Genomic DNA, 20,068 nt, shown 5'->3' with positions numbered 1-20,068 from the left:
AATTACTAAGCCTGTCCTCACCTCTGGGGTCTTGCTGTTCAAATCGGGAAGTTGTGGCTGTCCTGAGAAACACTTCTGGATTTTTCTGCACTTTGGGAAGGTGTGCCTTGCTTGGAGCCCTGTGCCGATACTCTCAGTGCTCCTGAGCTCCTGCCTGCCTTGGTAGCCTGAAAAGTCAGTATACCAATACAGAAGATATTAAAAAACCAAAAAGTTCAATAATGAGAGAAAGAAAACTGGACAGAGGAAGGAAAGGGGATGCTTGCTGTCTCTGCACCAGTCACTCAATCTCAGCACTGTAGCTGTAGGGTGAAATTCAGGCCCCAGTAAGCAAGTTGGACTTTGAGTTCCCTACACAGGAAATTAATTTTTCAGCTCAGTTAGCACTTGCTTTGTGAAGTCAGTGTGTTTTTAAGAGGGAAACAACACAGGAAAGAAAGAAGGTAGTTTCTCAGCAAGCCATAACTGACTTATGCTGCCAGCAGCATAACTAGGAGTTAGAGCCTTCCAATGGTCTGTAATGGAGATATTTCTCTGATAATCATACTTTCAGTCTTTTCCCCATCTCTTTGACAAATAAATTGGGAGGATTCTACAGTTTATATGGTTGTCATGGATATAACTTAATTTGCAGAAAGTGAAATTCTCTGTTTAGAACAAGAGACAGCCAAACAAGACCCTGGACCCAAACCTTTTTATTACATCCCAGTGCTGTAGGTAGTAAGAACTATGTAGATTGGTACCTAAAGGTGGATGCAGTAAATGTTTGCTTACAAGGTGAATGGTGAAAATTCTTGATTTTTTTCCCAAGCCCTCTAATTTAATTTTCAGAGACAGTTAAAACTGTTAATAATTACGAATCACAAAGCGTTTAGTGACCTGAGCTACATAAATCTGCATGAGTAATGCAAATATGTTTCTTTTAATTAAACACATTTTGAAAAAGTTAATGATCTGGAAATTAATCATACATTGTGTCCCACTTTTGATGCCCTAGAAAACTCCCTTTTCCATTCCCTTTTTTGCTGCTTCGCATGTTTAATTGTAATGTTCTAGATACTGTTCCAAGAAAATCTTCAGAAATATTTTGTCAGTGTTCAGTGAAGCCAGTTGAACTTTACCATTTGGACACGTTTCTTTGTTGGTAGGGGTGCTTTGTTTGGCTTAGACATCAGTGTTGCATTTGTTTAAATGATTATTTATTTTTAAAGGAAGAGATACCACCCTTTAAATGACCTATTGGAACTTTTGGAGGTCAAACCTGATTTCTTGACTCTTAATCATGGTGCTTTTTTTTCCTAGACATGAATTCTGCTAGGCTGCTTTAAGCAGATTTTAGAGCTACTTGGCTTCTACTGTGAGAATAATAATGTCTTTTTTTTGGCAAGAGAACTGGGCAAAGAAGGATCTTGGAATACTGCAGAAAAGTTAGTAAGTTGAAATAGCAAAACTCCTCACCTCTTTGTGCCAATGCATGAAGCTATGAATATTTGGTATCAGTGAAAACTGTGACAGCAGTTTCACTTTTAGGAAGGAGGACAATAGTCATTTGAGAAGGAAGGAAGGGCCTGTGAGGTGGGGATGCCTCTGTTAGAGTCTGTAGCAAAAGCTGAATAAAACATCTCATTTCTCTGGAGTTGTAGGACTTACTCTTAGAGGATTTTTGTCCCAGAATGAAAACTGCAGTGTAAGTTTGGCTGCTTAGACATGCAGTCATTGCCTCAAAGCACTCTTCTCTCTGCATTCAAACTGCCCTACTGTAGAGCAGCAGTTTCTAGCTTTTCTGCAGACTGCAGGAATCAGGAATCAACACTGTGGAAGAGGAAGAGGAAGTGTGACTTCTGTCCTGTTCACTTCCCTCTGAATTGCTGGCATGGAGAGGTTATCCAGGTAGCATTGCCCAAGTGCTGGGTAATGAAATGGAGAGAGGCCAGAATGAAGAGAATGGAACTGGATGCAGCACTTGTACCCTGTGATGATGCCATTATTACCTGGTGATATTTAGAATCAAAACAGTTTCACATTACTGTTAATCTTCATCCGTTTGAGTTCATGACTTTATTCTCTTTCTTCTCTAATTAACGAATACTAACCTTCCATTGTCACATATAAATTATTGGGATATTGTGTTTAGCCTTGCGGATGAGGCTGAGCAGGACAATCAATAGCTGTGTTGTGACTGGCAAAGCACTCTTAAAATATTTAGAACATCAGGAACAATATACTGGAACATGCTTCTCCAAACCAAAACGATATTTAGTTGGCTAAAAACGTGGTTAGGTTGGCACGTGTACTTACATTTCTATATCTGCTGTTTGCTTCCTGTATGCGAGTTTCATGTCTGATGAAGCTTGTTGGGAAAGTGATTGTGCTTTGCAAGGTATCGTCAGTCCAAATTGTAGGGTTGGTATCGGTTTCTTGGCCCCACGTTGGGCCCCTCCCTGGGGGTTCCCCTGTTGGGAGGAAACCCTTCTGGAGTGGTTCTGTATCAGGAAAAGGAGACACACAGGTCTTTTTTGGTCTTCAGCTTCTTTATTATTATCTTGTCTAAAATTTTGCATGCTGCCTATACCAGACTCTGCGCACTGGAAAAGCACCGCAAAAATGGTCTAACAATCTCTTGTTACAAGGTCTTTTAAGACCAAGCTATCCAATTAAGAAATGACACCTAGATTATTTTCTCTTTTAACCCAGTAACTGATCCCTCAAAGCCCGCAATGCGGACTTTTCTGCCCAATTACAGGACATCACCAAAACTCATGATGAAGAAGGAAGAAGGCGAAGAGCAACCTGCCTCCACCCTAAAACCTCCACCTTGTTCCCATCTACAACATACTAAAAATCCCAAAACCTAAATTTCTCACCCAAGTGACACGCCATACTATTCTCTATAATCTATATCACACTTTTGTGGTCTCTAGTCTATCTTGAAGTCTTGGAAGCTTTCTCCATATCTGCCCTCAGAACAGACATAGAAATATTCCCTGTGCCCTGGGTTCCCACAGGTTGGTTCCATATTTCAAGGTCCTTCCTCTTATGTGCTTGCAAATTTTGATGTTTTAGGAGAATGAAAAATATTCCCCATGATGAGAACTGAAATGTTAATATGGCCATAGAAATAATCTCCAAACAACTCAGAAAGATAACATAAAATCAACTGGGAAGAGCTGTGGCTGAGTCTGTGGAGCTAATCATTGGTCCCCCTGAATATCTGCTGCATGCCAAGAAGTACCTCAGTTGCTGCTTTTTGCTTGGTGAGCTTTTGGTCTGGGTGAACCGAGCTGAAGCCAGATTTCACTTCTGTTTATTCTTCTGCTATCAAATATGACACCACTTTCTGTGATGAATTTATGCTAGACATAAGGGCATTATAATGACCTAAAATGACATCTATTACAATTCTGTATATCTGGACTGGTGAATGTAGAGCAAATAATATAATGAGGTCAAATGCATAGGGTGGAACCTTTGCATTGCCATCCTGTAGCACTATCAGGTGACAAGATGCTGTATAAGAGTGGGATGTTGTATAACAGGGAGTGTGAAAGAACTGTGAACAGTGCTTTGAGTTTGTGACTGTAAATTTCAGTCTGACACATAAAAGCCATTTACTTAGGTTTTTAGCCACCCTATTGTGGCTTTTTCTGCCTTTAGAGAACTCCCTGAAATCCCTTGTGGCTTAGACTAATAAATTAGCTTTTCATATTTTGCAGCCAGTTTTGTTCCTTACTAGCTAAATTTATTCCTAGATATAAAGCCATGATGTCCTCATCTGGAAGTTGCTCAGAACTTGTTCCCTTATTATTTTAGTCAGGAAATAAATGTTTTCAATTAAATTTAAAGACTGGTTGTCCTTGTCCAGTAACAGTAAACTCTTTCTGCTCTGTACCTATATTGCTCTTTTTTTTCCTTTTTGTCCAATCTCAAAGTATTTTGGTTTCCTATGACTCCCTGAGTCTTACCTTCATTCTCTTTTCTTTGTTGAGGTGAATAGCCAGGTGCATTCTTCTTTTCTGTAGCATTCAATTTTTTTCAGTCTTATTTGATTAAGTTTTAGTTTTTATTTCATTAATTTTATCCTGAAAATCTAACCAATTTGTAGAGAAAGTGGGATCAATGATTGCTTTCTGAATTGTCTTCCTTGCTTCCTCTTGTTCATCTTAGTCCAGTCTCTTACTTTACCACTGGAAGCTGCATAAGTTTCATTTGGCATACAGTTATTGAGATAGTGAAATCTGGTTTTACTCTGCTTCCTTATTAAATAAGTAGTACTGTCCTTCCCCACTGTGGATCATTTTCCAGTCTGGATGTATTCACGCTACCTTCCTGCCTTCAATATTATGACCTCTTTATTAATTTTCCCCTATCTCTCTCTCTTTTGTTATCTGCAGGCTAAATATCTATCCATGGCTAAATATCTTTCTTTCCTCCTGTACAAGACAAGCCTTTATACTGTAAAAATCTCATGCTGAACACCTGATAGCCTTACATAAAATTTTAGTTCCCAATCTAGCACAGCAAAGCTCTGCTTTCTTTAGTACCAGAATATTTTCCTGTCTGTCTCCATTCTTCTGAAAAAAAAAAAAAAAAAAAAAAAAAAAAAAAAATTTAAACCACTGCTGTATTGGAGGGAAAGTAATTCTTTCATGCTAAGCATTTTATCTGTCACATACTTTATCAGGCTTCAGTGTCTGCTTCTTGTAATTGAAGTAAAACCTAGTGACAAAGCCAAATTCATATATCCTTGTGTTAAGCTGTACTTTAACTGCAGAGTGATATTGTGCACAGTAACAAAATTCAGACATTTTGGAAAGAGAGTACACAAAATAAGATTTCCTTTCCTACATGTCTTGCTCTTTTAATTTCCTTCTTGTTTTTCTTCACTTCCTGGGTATTTCAGGCTATTAGGTCAAGGCTGTTTTTTTTTCCTTGCTTGCAAAGTGGCTTGATATTATATTATAGTGTAGTTTAATAAAGATGCGTTTTTTATTCACTGACTCTCAAATATTGAAAGCTGAGGCAAGTATTATGATACAGGGTTTTTGTGAGACTTTTCTTGATTGCCTAAACTATTCTGACTGACTACTTTGAACTACTAAATCTATAGCTAGTTTAGATATACTGTTTTTCAAAAATAAATAGCTTGTTACGTTTTTAGATAATACAGCCAAGGGTTTGGCACTTTTCTAAAAATAAATATAATTTGTTTTCTCAGGCAACTGTTTTGAACTATCTGTCTATACTTTGAAATTTAAGAAAGTTTGCTTTAATATTGGAGAAATTGTACAGAAGCTGAATGTTTGCTAATAATCTTGTAGGTTGAAGTAAAACAGTCTTGTGGTAAGGAGTGCATTCTGGGAAGGACTTGAGTTTATACCGTGGTTTGAAAAACCCCAGCAAACCCACATCCCTATTTTGTGATTCTATTACTTTTTTGTTTTATTTTTTGTTAAATGGGACTATTTAGCCATCATAGACACCTGCTTATTTCCTTTTTGTAATTTTTAGTCCTTTGAATTTCTGGAGAATATGATTTAAAAAAAAAAAGCTCTCCTTTTAGCCTGAATGCTATGTAGAGATGAAAACTCCATTTCCTGTGAGAGAATGACTATATTTATTGTGTGTACTTGGATATAAATGGATGTAGATTGCTTTAGTTTGTGTTGCACAATCAGCAAATTGATTCTGGCTGATGTAAGCCTTTAGAAAAACAAAGCAACCTTGGGGGAAAGAAGCTGTTTTATTCTATTGTCTGTGGATATGAGGCAGGGAATTCATGAATGATAGAGGGAACTTCAAAATGAAAGGTGAGGGAAGGAAAAAAAAAAAAAAAAGATGGACAAAGCCTATTAAACTGCTGAGATCTCTTTTTCTCCAGTGCATTCAGCTCAGTGAATTAATGAGATTAAGCCACATCAACTCTGATTGCTGGAGGGAATGAGCAAAGTGGGCAATTTCAGTAGTAGCTTGCATAGGCAAGTTTGGTACTTGCAGGCTACCTATGATGGTGTGCTGCTAACATTTGAAGCTATTTCCTGACTTGATAGCTGCCACAGTTTTTATTATTTCTATGGTACGTGTAAGCTTTTCTTGTGTCTAAAAAGTATATTGTAGAAAAATTGTTTCTTAGTAAGATAAAACACCTGTTAGAACTGACAAAAACCTGCAAAAGTCAGCCAGTAATCTGTATTTTTGGCATTTACCTATTTAACAGGAGTTTCTAGAAATTCTATCTCCGTGCATAGAGGATAAGATCAGATACAATAAGGGACAACTTTTACTTTTCAAAATTTCTCAGTTGTTCCCTCATCTCTCCTGAGCACTTTCAAGATATCTTCCCCCAAAACCATTTCAACAGCTTGCAAGAACACGCCCTGCTAACTGTGACCAGTGTGAGGGTTTCTGGATTTTGTTTGTTTTATTTTTCTTTTCTTCTGCTGTATTATTCTTATTTATCAGCTCAGTTCTTTGCCACAAAAATTATTGCTCCAGCTAGTTCTCAGTGTTTCCTGTTAATTCTGTTAGGAGGTCTTTTGACAATTAATCTGTTCTGGTCTGCAACCATGGCATTGTTACACATGATGCTCTTTCCTCCCTCCCTCCCTCCCTCCCTCCCTCCCTCCCTCCCTCCCTCCCTCCCTTTATAGGGTTTCTGAGTCCTCCTTTCTCCGGTCCTTTCATGCCAAAGGATTCCAAATCAATGTCTTCCTAACTCATCCTTAATAAGTGGCTTATTCTACTTTGATCTGAGCAAGTGCTGTCATATGAATCAGGCCTGCCTGAGAGATTTTCTAGAGGAATGAAGGGGAAGAGCCTGTTCCTTGGTTTTTTGGAATTTTTTATTGGTTTAGTCACAAAAAAAAATAAGATTTTTTTTTTTTTTTTTTTTTTAACCAGAGACTGCTGTCAGATTGACTTAAACTAATAGCTTGGGCTAAAAGCATTGTAGCTAAATTTAACAAACCACAATCACCGTGTTTTCTTTCCTTACTTTGTATGAAGTTGCTCAGTAATTGGACACTCCTATGTGAAGTATGTGGCCTCTGAAGATGCAGATATTAATCTATAAACTGCTTAGCTTTGCCTCTGGGGAGAGTGTTGTAAATACGAAGTGATAAGAGATGCTGAGAGCAACACACTATTTAATCTGAAGCAGAGACAAAATGTCCCATTTTGTGAACTCAGGGTTTGTTCTGTGCCAATAATTTTTTACACAAAATGGAAAACATCCCCAAGAGCTATTTTGGAAGTTAGGAGACCAGGATTCAGAACTGTGCTTGAATTAAGGCTGTTAGATCCAAATTTGACTGAAACCTCCATATTTTTATTTTTTTTTCTTTCCTGCAGATTTGTTCCATCCCTCCATGCTTGATTGATTTCTCCAGCTTGTAACTTATTGTAAGATCAGGGCTTATTAATCACAGGTCTTCCAGGTAGTTTTAAAGGAACGTGGTGTGATGTTTCATTTCTGTAAACACTCTCACTTTTCAATGAAATTATGGTGTATAGCCAGTTGTAACTCTTTTAGAAAGGGAAAAAAGTCCTAGTAGTGTGTCAGCCAGCTGTCGTAGCTTCTCTCTCTTTGCCTGAGAAAGCCTGCCCTCTTCTGGGTGAAATTACAACTGGATAAATTGTCAGGACTGCAGTGGAGCTGCTTGAGGTTTGTCAGAAGAAGCTGTTGACTTTCCATGGATAGCTTTGGTGGGCCACTATATTGATACAAAATTCTATGTAGCTGTGGACTTTCTGTTACAATAACAGTAAGGGATAAAATTTGTTGCATTAGGGTTTCAAATATATGCAAATTGTACTGTGTTCTCTGTGGGGGTGTGTGTATATCTGTCTCTCTGTCTATCTATCTATCTATCTATCTATCTATCTATCTATCTATCTCAAACTTAAAAAAAGATTATGGAGATATGGGCTTTCCTTATTTCTCATAATCTTGCATTCCTGTGAAATTATATCTGTCCATGACTAATTTTTTTCCTATCAGATCAGAATTATTTTTGTTAAGTCCAGATTTCTTTTTGGTTACCTTCTTTTATGTTCTAAAAATATTTTTGCTGTTTTTTAACTCCTTCCCTAACTGACAGAATACCAATAGCTTTGTCAGCCTCATAATTTGATAAAGGTAATTAACATTTCAAAAAGGTTATAAGGTAGGTGACAAACCAAATTCCTAGAGTATAAAAAAATGAAGAAAATGGTGAAGTTTCTGTCAGTCCTGGGTTCAATTCTAGAAAGTATATACTGTGACCTGTAATCATCATGATGACATTTGAAGACCTACATTAAACAGATTGATTGCAATTCACTCCTGAAGGAGCAGGTGTTCAGATCTCATCAAAAAGGCCAAAGGCTGGGCCTAGAATTGCAAGGTACCTGCTCAGAGCCTGGCAGTGAAACGCTTGTGCTTTGGTAGGGTCACAAATATACGAGTTCGATTAAAGTAGGCAGGTTCTCTCTGTGCTTAGCCAGCTAGTGAAAAAAAATCTGGGTCTTATAGTTTAAGGTAGCACAGTATTAACTCATGGCAGTGTTTGGAGTTCAGTTAGCATGTTTACATTATTTTAGTAAAATTGAATGTGGTTGTTTATAATGCTCTAAAGCGTTAAAAACTTGGCCATAGAACAAGATCATGCTGTGCTAAGAGCTTGCACAGCATGTCTTTACTCCAAGGAACATTTAGTCTAGGCATAAGACAAGATAAATTGATGGATACAGGTGGCATACTAACATAATGCTACAACATTGGCCAGCAGGACAGACAGCAAAATTTCTGATCATATCCAGATAGATTGTTGTACACATCCTGACATAATATTTTTACTTAAAAATGCCACATGCATGTGATGTTACTGTAATACTTGAGTTGTACTGACTATGAAAGCTAAACACAGAAAATGTAGTCACCACATTGCTCAATCATGTGTACTTTATTGCCTTGTTAACTAAAGCTGCCCCTTGGCAGCCTTTCCCATCATCTTTGTTTTATTAATGAGTATGTTTGCCTTGCATTTTGAAAAGGCCTTTCCTCTTCTGGCAGGCCATGCTTTCTGGGGAGGTTAATGCTGGTTCTATATGAGATAAGTGATGACTTTCAACATGGGAAAGATGTGTAAGTAATTTATGAATTAAAGCTTTTTATAGGCTATCAAACAAACACACCCAAGTACAATAGAATGAGACTATCTGGTTACATATTTTTAAAATAAATTATTTTCTTTCTATTTGCATTTATGAAAGTAGTCCAGCCCAGGGTCTCTTTCACCACAAAGTGGTGGCAAAAAGAAAATTCTGTTGGGTTGTTTCTAGTCTTCTGTTTAACCCAATTAGAGTTTAGAGTTCTACTTCATTTAGACAGTGGACATGCTGGTGAAAAAATTTTGGTGTGCTTCAGTGTAGCAGGTCTTTAATTGAGAGATACATGACTGAGATGTTTAAGGTATTCCTCTGGCTCTGAGGACAAGATTAAAAACTATGGAATACAGTTCCTTTTGATGTTACTGGAGAAATACCTATTAAATTCCATGGGCCCAAGTAATTGGTCTGCTTTAGAACTGAATTTATGTTATTAAAATTTTATTATTTTCAAAGAAAATATATAAACCTTGCCTGTTGGTATAGGATTTTGTATTTTACTTTACTTGTAAAATAATCAGAATTGTTAAAACAAAGTAAAAGCAAAGGCAAATTTGGATGCGGCATAGCCAAAATCTAACTCAGTTTGGTATACTTCTGCCCTTAGTTTTAAGGACATTCTCAGAGAATAAAAACTTGGAAAGTGTTGCTGCCTGAATTAGTCAGCTTTGTTGGGGAGCTTTCCAAAGACACATAACTGCTACCAAAATCTATCTGCAGAATACCTTATAGAAAGTAGGTATTTTGAAGTCAGCTTTTAAGTAACTTCATGCAGGTAGTCCAAGAATTGTAGTACAAAATGGTTTCATTTTATGTAGGTTTTTTTGTCCCTTACATTAACAGCAAAATGAGGCAGAGTAAGAAAACAAATATTTGATCTCATTAGAAACTTGCTAATATTTGATTTTTATGCTCTTTAACACAATTACTATGTTTAGTGGCTGGCAGAACAAGTGGAAAGAATATGTGTCTTATCAGTATTTTTAAAGATTTTCCTCCTATCCCTCTTTAAGGGTAAAATTATATTTGAATTATATTTTGTGCAGTTCCCATTTTTACTCTGAAAAAGAAATTTAAACACCAGTTTGATAAATACGATTTTGAGTTTATTTTGATGCCATACAACCATAAGGGCATCACTTGTGTTCTTAGCAGATCTTGGAGGCATTTCCCTTGTCTTCCAGTGCACCTGTCAGACTTACAAAGTGAAATCAATGAGTTCTGAAGACTGCAGTGCTGCTTGTCTGGGATGTCCGTGTGAAGATAGATTGAGACCTTTATTCCTGGTTCCCATTTCTCAACAGTGGACTGGGCTGAATCAGAAATCTGTTGGAAGATTAATATTTTGATCCTGACTTTATTAGCCTCACTGAGATGCTATTGTATGTGAAGTGAATTTTAGTGGGAAACAGGTCTTAGTTCTCTGTTTAATCTTTGGTTTAATAAATTCCTCTGCCAACTACTTTGAACATTGATACTTTTTCACTTTATGCTTGTGCTGTTGAATTCTTTCCCATGTTCTCTTCCACCTCAAAACTCCAGAGTTCTCTCTTTTCTAACACCATTCATTTTCACATTTCCTTTTCCTTGTGACATGATAAATTATTCTCCTCTATTGAAGTTGAGACACACAATGTCTGTCTGCTTTTCTTTGCAGCCATGTATCTCACTGAATAGAGTTGATGGTTCTTATTGTGTCATTTCACCTTTTACAACTTCTGTCTCTGAAAAACATTCCTATTTGTGATGGAGATAGTCTTTCTTTATTCTGGTGTTCATTCTAGGACCATTATCAAATTTACGCCTTCCTTTCCCCAGCTCTCCAAGAAGTCCAGATTGGTTCTGTCCTTTTTCCTTCATTTTGTTGTTGCCACTGTGACTCCCTATCATTGCCTAAGCTAATTTACCACATCCTTGAGTATCTCAAGGCATCTGCAAAGTTTGGAAGAGTAGTTAAAAGTATTTGCAGTAGATGATAATGACAGACTTCTTGCAGGATAGTGTCGGTTTGAGGCTCTGTGAGATGTGAGAAAGGTAGAATCAGTAAGAGTAAAGGTGACCCAGTATGCATGGAAACCTCTGCTTGAATTGCATGATTTATGAGCACACACTCCACAAGGTGCAGTGCACAGTAAAGGATTCTTTTGCAAGATCTTTCTTGTAGTAAGAGCTACTGTTTCCAGAAAAGACATTTTTAAATTGAAATATACCAAAGCATTACCAATTAAGTACCTTGTGTTCTTGTGGATGTTGAGTTCTGGGCATTTCAACCCCCTTGCAAAAGCAGTATTGCAAAAGTATTCTTGTCTGCATGTGATAGGGAAGTAAGACTGAGAGACCTGGTCTTTTTCTTTTATCGTAGCTAATTGTGAGGCCTTCACAAATTAGGCAGTTGCCTAGGACATGGCAAAACAGTCCCGTGGGTGTCTTGAGGTGTCCCCTCAGGGTTTCTTCCTATCTGCCTGAAACAGGTTCACTCTCTGCTCTCTTTGTTCCACTGCTCAGGGAAGTCTGCAGTGCCAACAGAGCACAGGCTCTCCTTAGTTTTCACTGAAAAATATACATGAGGTGTCCAGCATAAGACAGAGGATGAGGCAGATTCCCTGTTGCTGTCTGTAAAGAAATACGAAGGAGGTGACACAGTTTCCCCAACAACTCCCCTTTTCCTTCCCTATCCCACATTCTCTTCCTGCCCAGCCCACCGGTGATGCCTAATCTCATTTACAGAGGCTGCTGCCAGATCTGCTGGCAGCTGCAGTTTCTTGGCCGCTGTTTTCGGTGAGGGAGCCTAGAGCACCGAGGAAGAGGAGGAGAAGGAGGAAGGCTGCTGCTGTGTGGCGGAGCGGCGGCAGCACCTTTGACGTGCCCGTCCCCCACGTGACGGCCGCTCCATTGCGGGGAGGGAGCTGAGCTGCCGCCGCTCCGGCAGAGCACGGGAGAGCCGCAGCCTCGGCGGCGGCAGCGGCAGCAGTGCCTCCGCCCGCAGTGCGTGTGTGTGCGTGTGTGTGATGAGCGATCGCCGCGTCCCTCCGCCCGCTGCCGGCTGACAGCCACCGCGCCGGGCGCGCCAGGAGCAGCAGGAGCAGGCGAGGAGCCGCGGCCAGCGCGCAGTGACCTTGGCCCAGGAGGTAACCGAGCGGGCGGGCTCCGCACCCCCCCGCGCCCCCCGCCCCGCGCCTCCTGCGGCGGAGCCGAGGCCCCGCTGCCGCCGGGCCCCGCGGGCGGCGCCGCCGCTGCCGCCGCTGTCCGCGGTGCTGGAACTGCGGGCGCCGCGCCGGGCTCCGCGCCGGGCTGCCCGCGGGAGAGCCGGTCAGCCCGGCCTTTGGCCGCCCGGAGCCGCGCACCCCGTGCGGGCGCTGCGGGGGCAGCGCGGGCCGGCGGGCGGACGAGGGGCAGCTAAGTCCGAACGCGAGGGGTCTCGGGGGCTGGGGAGGGCTCGGGAGGTTAGTGCTTGGAGTAGGGCTCGGCGGCTCTCCGGGCTCTCCGCACCCGCCGGTGTGGTCTGTAGATGGAGCACATTCTTACACCTGCGTGCAAAGCCGGAGCTACGGCATGATCCGAGCTCTTGCTTAGTGCAGCTCCCGTGTGACCCGGGGGAGGGCGGGGAGGAGACGGGGCTGGCAGGGAGCCGGTGTTTGGCGGTAAAGTGCGATGAAAGTAGGTGAAAGCAACCGGAACAGATTTCTGGCTTATTTCTTCATTTTCCCTCGTCACCTGCTCCCCTGCCCCCGCGTATGTACGAACACAGATGTGCTAGTGAATTACAGGGAGGTTCAAAGCGTCTGGTTTGCTTTTCGTGCGTTTGAATGTTGTGAAAGTTGCTACGACCCGAGCTGCGAGCGGAGGGCACTGCTGAATACACGTCACGGGCCGAGTCAGTCCTCCCAAAACTGGCCTGGAAGGTGCAGAGCGTCCCTTGGTGAACGCCGTGCAGGGGAGGAAGAAGCGCTTTGTGAGGAGGCGTCTGTGTGATGTGGTGGTGAGCGGTGTGTCAGAGAGCTGTTCCCAGTGACAATTCATTAACGTTTAAATTAGATCAACACGTTACATCCATAATTTACTGGCAGAAGAGAGTAATGACAGTAAATGGTGAATTAGCAGCTTCGCTCCCATGTAAATATCTATTGGAGTGAGAGCATACACTGATTTTGGTAACATGTTGGTAGCAAGTCAGGTCCATTAATCATCAGGGAAGCAAGGAGACCTGAGGCGATGCCCTATTGAAACCACTTTTACTTTTTACAGTGCAATATCCAAAAGCGGATCAAATTTGTGGGACATGGCACAAGGAAATAATTATGGGCAAAGCAGCAATGGGGTGGCTGATGAGTCCCCAAACATGCTGGTGTACAGAAAGGTAAGCCTTTGTATTTTTCAGAAGCTGAGGAAGGTGAAGTCCTGGACTTTTTTGCCTAGCAAGTGAAGTCATTATTTTTGCTGTTTCTCTCCAATTTCTTGAATACAGAAATGACTGTATCTGTTGAATGGTTTGAAATGGTAAAATCTGCACATATCAACTTTGCATCTTGTTCAGAAGCAGCTGCTTTTCAATTTGAGATACTTGACGTATTTCAGTCACTTTCTGCATTGATGCATACAATATGTGATGGTGGTGATGTGTCAGAGACTGGATCATGTTTTGAGGTCAAATGTTCACTTTTAAAGTTTATTTGTAAAATGATTTCATATGTATTAAAGCTAAATATCAACTGTACAATACAATATTTCTGGCTTGTGCAGAGAAGTCAGAACCATTAAATTATTTCATATGAGGGGGAAAACTGATTAAAGATCTCACTTATCTGTGATCACCACAAGTCAAAAAGCCCTCAAAAATGTACACTTTAGAATTTTTCTCTGGGAAGACTTCTAGTGTAGTTATTCTTAGAACATCAATACATTAAATTTCCAGGTATTGAACTCTAATAGTGAGGCTTATTTAGTGATTATGCTTTAATTTAAATGAGAGTAAATGCTTGGAGATTTTGAAATGCCTCTATGCATACATATTTTTTAAAAAGCCTTAATTGCATCTATGAAAAAAGAATAACAAAATAAATTTTAATAATAATGGAGAAAAAAAATCTGTTGCAAACTGAAATAAGTAATTATACAACTGCTTGTTTAATCTTAGAACACAGCGCTTCCTAACTTGTTTGTGGTTATTTCTACCAGGTGGAAAAAAAAAATCAATACTTTACTTTGTTAGAGGCATTGACTTTTCCTCTTACAAGTTAACTGTAGCAGAAAACATCTGATATATAATCAGTTTAGTCTTAGTATATACATAAGTATATACTTATATATAAGTATAAAGTATAAACAGTAACTGTGGTAAGTGTTCTTTTCCCAGAAATTAAAAAATAGTCTCAAATTGAAGTCTGATGCATGCTTTTTTCTCTTCCTGTTTTCAGATACGTTGCTGATTTCATTTAGTTTGCTGTATCAGCTATTTTGTGAAATTAGGCTCCCTTTACATAACTGAATGAATTTATGAACCCAACTGTGGTTATCCTTCTACAAATGCACATCTAGAAAAATACAAGATTACATTGCCATTAACACCACAATGTGTTTCAAAAGGCAATTGCATACATGAAAATATGCTGCACATATGAAAAGCAATATACCAGATCTTATACTGTTCATTATAGGTTTTTGATCTTTCTAAACAGAATCTTTCCACATTTGCCATTTACTTCAATGCTGACAAAAAGGTCTTTTCTCAGCTTATTTAGGACTCAGAGGGACAACACAGAGAAACTGTTTCTCTCTTCCTTTGGTGAGTTGGGTAAAATTTGTGACCTATGGTGTTTAGTATGACCTCATGCCAAAATTTATCATGGCCTCTGGGCAGCTTCACCTCTGAGCAGCATCTGGATGGAATGGAACAGCTGAGGCAAGTGACAAGAGTCCTGGTGATGCACAGGAGATTTGAAAATGAGGAATGGGAATAACACCACCTCAGGTGTATGCTCAGCAAGTCAAGACATCAAACACCTCTTTTGTTCTCTGTGATACATCTGTAAAGGGATGATACGAATTTGTGTCCTTCCGTGCCGCAGTGGTCCTTCCCTTGTTGTCACTAAGTCACTAAGAGCACAAGTTGTGCTCTGAGTATTAAACTTTGAAAAGTACTGACCTACAGCATTACCTGCCCTATTTGGGCTTTTTTTTTTTTTTTTTTTTTTTTTTTTTTTTTTTTTTGCCTACTTATTTTTCTAGCACAGTGAATTAAAGATAATTTCAGATTATGCACAGTGTGTTAGAGTACACAGAGAAAACTAAGTAGCCATTCCTTTGACAGTACTCAATAAACAGGCAACAAAATAATAGATAACTTTTCAAGAAGTCATCTGCCTTTTCTTGAAATAGAATATTGGTGTAAGCAAGCATGTTCTCAATTTTGGATCTGGAACATAAAAGGAAGATAGTCAAGTGGAAATCATGTCACTTTAGAGTATATAATCTCTGAGTATAATTCTTTAATAGGAACAACTAAATCACAGAAATTCTTGTAATACATTTGAAAACACAATACTTCTCTGTCTGTCATTGCATTGGGAATGAAAGCACTGTATGAACAAAGAACTAGATCTGACAGTTTTGTGAAGGACTCTCTTTTTTGGCCAATTGGAAACATATTAGCAGTCTTTAGAAAAAAATATAAACATGCTACTGGCTGAGTTCAGTCTGAACTGAATTTGAAGTCTGATATTTTGAATAATGTTGCTGAAATGCACAAAGGTGGAAATGCTTTCTTCCAGTAGTTTATACATCAACAGATGGAAAAACACACATTTTGTGATATCTGTACCGGTGAAGAGTAGATGGGACATCTCTTACTTACTTTAATGGAAAGTTGAAATTTGGCTGTGCTGTGAAGGCTGTTATTTTAGCTATAAACCACAGTTTTGTAATTTGGTAATTCTTCCAGCCTGTCTAACTTCCAGACACAATCTGAACTAAATATGTTCTGAACTACATGGAGTTACAGCCCTGTATTGCCTAAATCTTGATTCTGTCAGGAGCGTTTTATAAAAAAAATTATACAGAATGAAGTCCTAGTGTTTTCAAATTTAGTTTTTAAGGCTTAATTGTTTCAAACTCTTGACAAAAAAAGGCCAGCTTTCTATTTTTTTAAATGTATTTGTTTTTTGATTAGTTGCTTATTTGAAGAATTGAACAATTGGTAATCAAATTGTAATCTCAAGTAATATAAGTGTAGTCGCTTATTCTCATAGTAGCTTTTATTCCTAGCTGAACAATGGTTTCATTACATTTCATTTCATTTCTTTTCAAAAAAGAATTAAAAAATAATCAGCATAGTATAATTCAATATTCAATACATGCATAACTAAGAATAACTTATTTGAATCAGGAAAAGACAGCAGCACAGATAAATAGTTCCCTATATAATTTTTACTCTGCCTTTTAAGATGCTTGTGTCAGCGTTTTAATGCCTTGGGAAATAATTTTTATTTTAATAGAATGTCAGCTGCATTATTCTTTTTGTCTATCAGCCTAATTGTAAAGTAATGACATGTGACACATCATTGGCATTGACATACCTTAGAAAAAGTCCTGAATTTTTCTGCTGGTAGCCTGAGGCAAATATGAAAAATGTAAAACCCCTCCTTTCATTTCTTCTCTGTTGGAGTCCATTCCAGTCAGCAATTAAAAGAGATAAGAGACTGAAATCCATAGTACTTTAACATCACAAATTGCTCATGCAGAAATCTCATATTTTGGCAGCACTAACTTGCTGCTGCAAGCTAGGTCTTAGGGAAGAAACTTGAGATGTAGTAGTGTAGTAGAAGGCCCATACTGTGAAGTTTTTCTAAGTTTCAGAGTCTGACCAGCTTTTTTTTTTTTTTCCCTTAATTTTTTTTTTTTAAGTTTTAAAACTTTGTACATAATTAAAAAAATAAGAATTTTCTGTATAGGAACTTCTATTTTAGACCTACTGCTGGTCTTGCTAAACCTTTCTTTATCTTTCTGGTCTGTGCTTTGCTTATTTTTTCAGTCAAACATATGCTGCAACTATTAGGAGTTCTGATTTGCAAGTTTAATGGTTATTGTATTGCTGCCCAAAGTAATTTCATTTGAGAGCTGATAGCTTTAGTTTGTAGCAATAAGATTATCCTTGTTTGAAAGGCAATATTCTTGTGACTGAGATTTTGGCTCTCTACCTTCCTCACTGCCCCAAGTATTAAAATAGCTTTTGCCAAGTCTGATTAAAATCACTGACAGTTGGGCTTTTATTATCTAATAAAGATAATGAGGTGTTTGTTCTGTTTCTGTGACAGTGGTGGAAGGTCATATATGTCAGTACTCATGTATAACAAGGGCTGACTTTGTAATCTCAAACTCCTTAGTTTATCATGATTCTCCACAGAAACCATACCTCCAAAGCGTGATACTTTCCAATGTTGTTGTAAAGGAGCAGTAGCTGCAGGGACAACATCTGAGGAAACAGCGACACCATCTTCTAATAACCATTCTCCATCTCCGCTTCCACCAGAGATTACTTCCAGTGTAGACTGCAGATAGTGCTGTGTTCTCATGTGACCTTTATCAACTGCTCCTTAAAAAGATTGTTGGAAGAAAATGGTATCATGGATGACTGTGTTCCTTAGAGCCTGTAAGATTGAGGAAGGACACTTTAGGTGGATTTTTCTGAGTGCCGTCACTCACTTTGAGAAGGGAAGAACCACTCTGGTACTACATGTTTCTGCATATGCCATGACATTCTATGAAGGCATCTTGTTTGTTACTACTTTGGAAAAGTCAGGGTGCTCTAAGGTACTACAGATAAATTGTGAGGGGATTTTTTGTGTGTGTGTGTGGTTTTCCTAGCGTGTTTATAGATTTTTTTTAAAAGTATTAAATTTCATTATACCTCTAGATTATGCTGTTTCTTCTTCTGAGAATAAGAGTGGCACTGGTGTGAGTCTGGTTGATGGTCTTGGTATTCCAACGCTCATCATTATAGAATTGATGGGAAAGGGTCTACATTTGTGAACCTTGGGAATTCCTGCTGTAGGAAGAAAAGAATTTACATTCCTAAGTTATGAGGAAGTTGTAGTCCTGGAATAGCTGGTTGATAGTGAAGTAAGCTTTTGCACAGGGAAATTTAGGGAGCAGGAACTTAATAGAGATGGACAGAATAGTTGATAGATGCTGTGGAGTGCCTTTTGTTTTCCTGTATTCTCTCACCCTCATGTTTTGTATCTATCCTCTGTGCAGATTCACTTTGCTCTTTCCTCTCCTGGCATGATTATAGTTAGTACTTGGTGTAGCATGTATCTAAATCATTTGTGATAAAAAGCAGTATAAAGTATTTGATTGTCTTTACAACTGCACAGAATGACTGAAATTCCAAGGAAACTTGATTAAAAAATTGTATCTGAGTCTGCAGGTGCCGAGATCGGTGAGAGGGGCACTTGCCCTGTTTTGGTGATTCCTGCTGGTATTTTCCATTCTTTCTGTTCTCCTCTTCCTTCCACTAGGTGTAGAAATACATCAAGTGATACTGCAGTGAGAGGTTTACTGCTGCTTACTGTTCTGAGCGTGATGTGCTCACATCACTGGCATTACTGTCAAATGCAAAAACCTCACAGCATTCTGTGCCACCATGTTAATTCCTTTCTCCATCCCACATGTGCTGTCTGAAAAATGTATCTGCCTGTTTTGATTGTGCATTGTCATTTTCCAGTTTCTCTGCTTCTTTCCTTTGAAGCAGTCTACATTTGTAGCTATGGAAACAATGATGCTATTGAGAGTGACGTGAAATATTGAGGCAGAAATTGTTTGTTTTGGAGTTTTGTTTTCTTTCAGTTCAGGCTTAAAACATTCTTTGTGGACTGCAGGAATTTTTATAGTAATCTCTATCATATCATAGTATTTGACCAAATACTGATATGAGCTATAATGGTAAATACAATAAAATACTTCCATGTACATACAACTTTTTAAAATACGCTATTTCCCAATTCAGGAATCTCAAACCAATTGAAGGCATGTTGCAAATTTTAGTATAGGAATCACTACACCCACTTCTTCAAATCAGTTTGTAAAAGCTGCTAAAGAGAAGAAATTTGGCTTAATTTCCACAGTAAAATGGTCAGCTGAGGATTTGACTTTTGACTTTTTGGTCTTGATTGCCACTAGCTATTAAAAAAAAAAAAAAAATCCCAGGTCTAGCATAGAAAGAACAAAGTAAACAGCCGAATATATTTACTTTTTAAACATACTTTAAAACTTTTCTCACAGGGTTGTGGAAAGGCAAACAGTGCAGGTATATAGTAATACATAGTGTGAACAATAGCTGGTTTCAACTGTGACTCTAAAAAATAAAGCTTTTCTGAAAGAGATACATAGAATTATTGTCTCTGTTACAGTGTTACAGATGGGTAAACTGAGATGCAATAGTGACATGTATAGCAGAGGAAAAGCTAGAAATCGTTTTATATTTGGTAAAAAAGGGAGCAAATTATTTTCTACAGAAGAGCAGGCATAGGGCTATGACTGAAAAACACTACCTGGAATGGCATCCATTATTCCTGGGGGATCTTTCTTTCTTCTTTCTTTCTTTTCTTTCTTTCTTTCTTTCTTTCTTTCTTTCTTTCTTTCTTTCTTTCTTTCTTTCTTTCTTTCTTTCTTTCTTCTTTCTTTCTTTCTTCTTCTTTCTTCTTTCTTCCTTCTTCCTTTCTTCCTTTCTTCCTTTCTTCCTTTCTTCCTTTCTTCCTTTCTTCCTTTCTTCCTTTCTTCCTTTCTTCCTTTCTTCCTTTCTTCCTTTCTTCCTTTCTTCCTTTCTTCCTTTCTTCCTTTCTCCTTCCTTCTTCCTTTCTTCCTTCTCCTTCCTTCCTTTCCTTCCTTCCTTCCTTCCTTCCTTCCTTCCTTCCTTCCTTCCTTCCTTCCT

General features: G+C 38.7%; 1 protein-coding gene across 10 annotated transcripts in view; it reads left to right on the top strand.

The window, feature by feature from the left end:
• The first annotated feature begins 11,930 nt into the window (after positions 1–11,930).
• RGS7 (regulator of G protein signaling 7) overlaps positions 11,931–20,068 on the top strand; it is a 239,595-nt gene continuing 231,457 nt past the window's right edge. For 5 of the 10 annotated variants that reach the window (XR_008436147.1, XR_008436148.1, XM_053972664.1 and 2 more), the window contains exons 1-2: positions 11,931–12,272; positions 13,390–13,501. Coding sequence is in view for 8 of the 10 variants with exons in the window: in XM_053972664.1 (XP_053828639.1) it covers positions 13,424–13,501 (78 nt within the window). In the remaining 2 variants the exon portion in view is untranslated. The remainder of the gene's footprint in view (positions 12,273–13,389; positions 13,502–20,068) is intronic. The other 5 variants (XM_053972669.1, XM_053972671.1, XM_053972670.1 and 2 more) reach the window with 4 other exon arrangements.

The sequence above is a fragment of the Vidua macroura genome, chromosome 3 (genome assembly GCF_024509145.1).
Source record: "Vidua macroura isolate BioBank_ID:100142 chromosome 3, ASM2450914v1, whole genome shotgun sequence".
Lineage (NCBI taxonomy): Eukaryota > Metazoa > Chordata > Aves > Passeriformes > Viduidae > Vidua > Vidua macroura.
The sequence above is the reverse complement of the archived record's forward strand: the minus strand, read 5'-3'. Positions and strand labels throughout refer to the sequence as shown.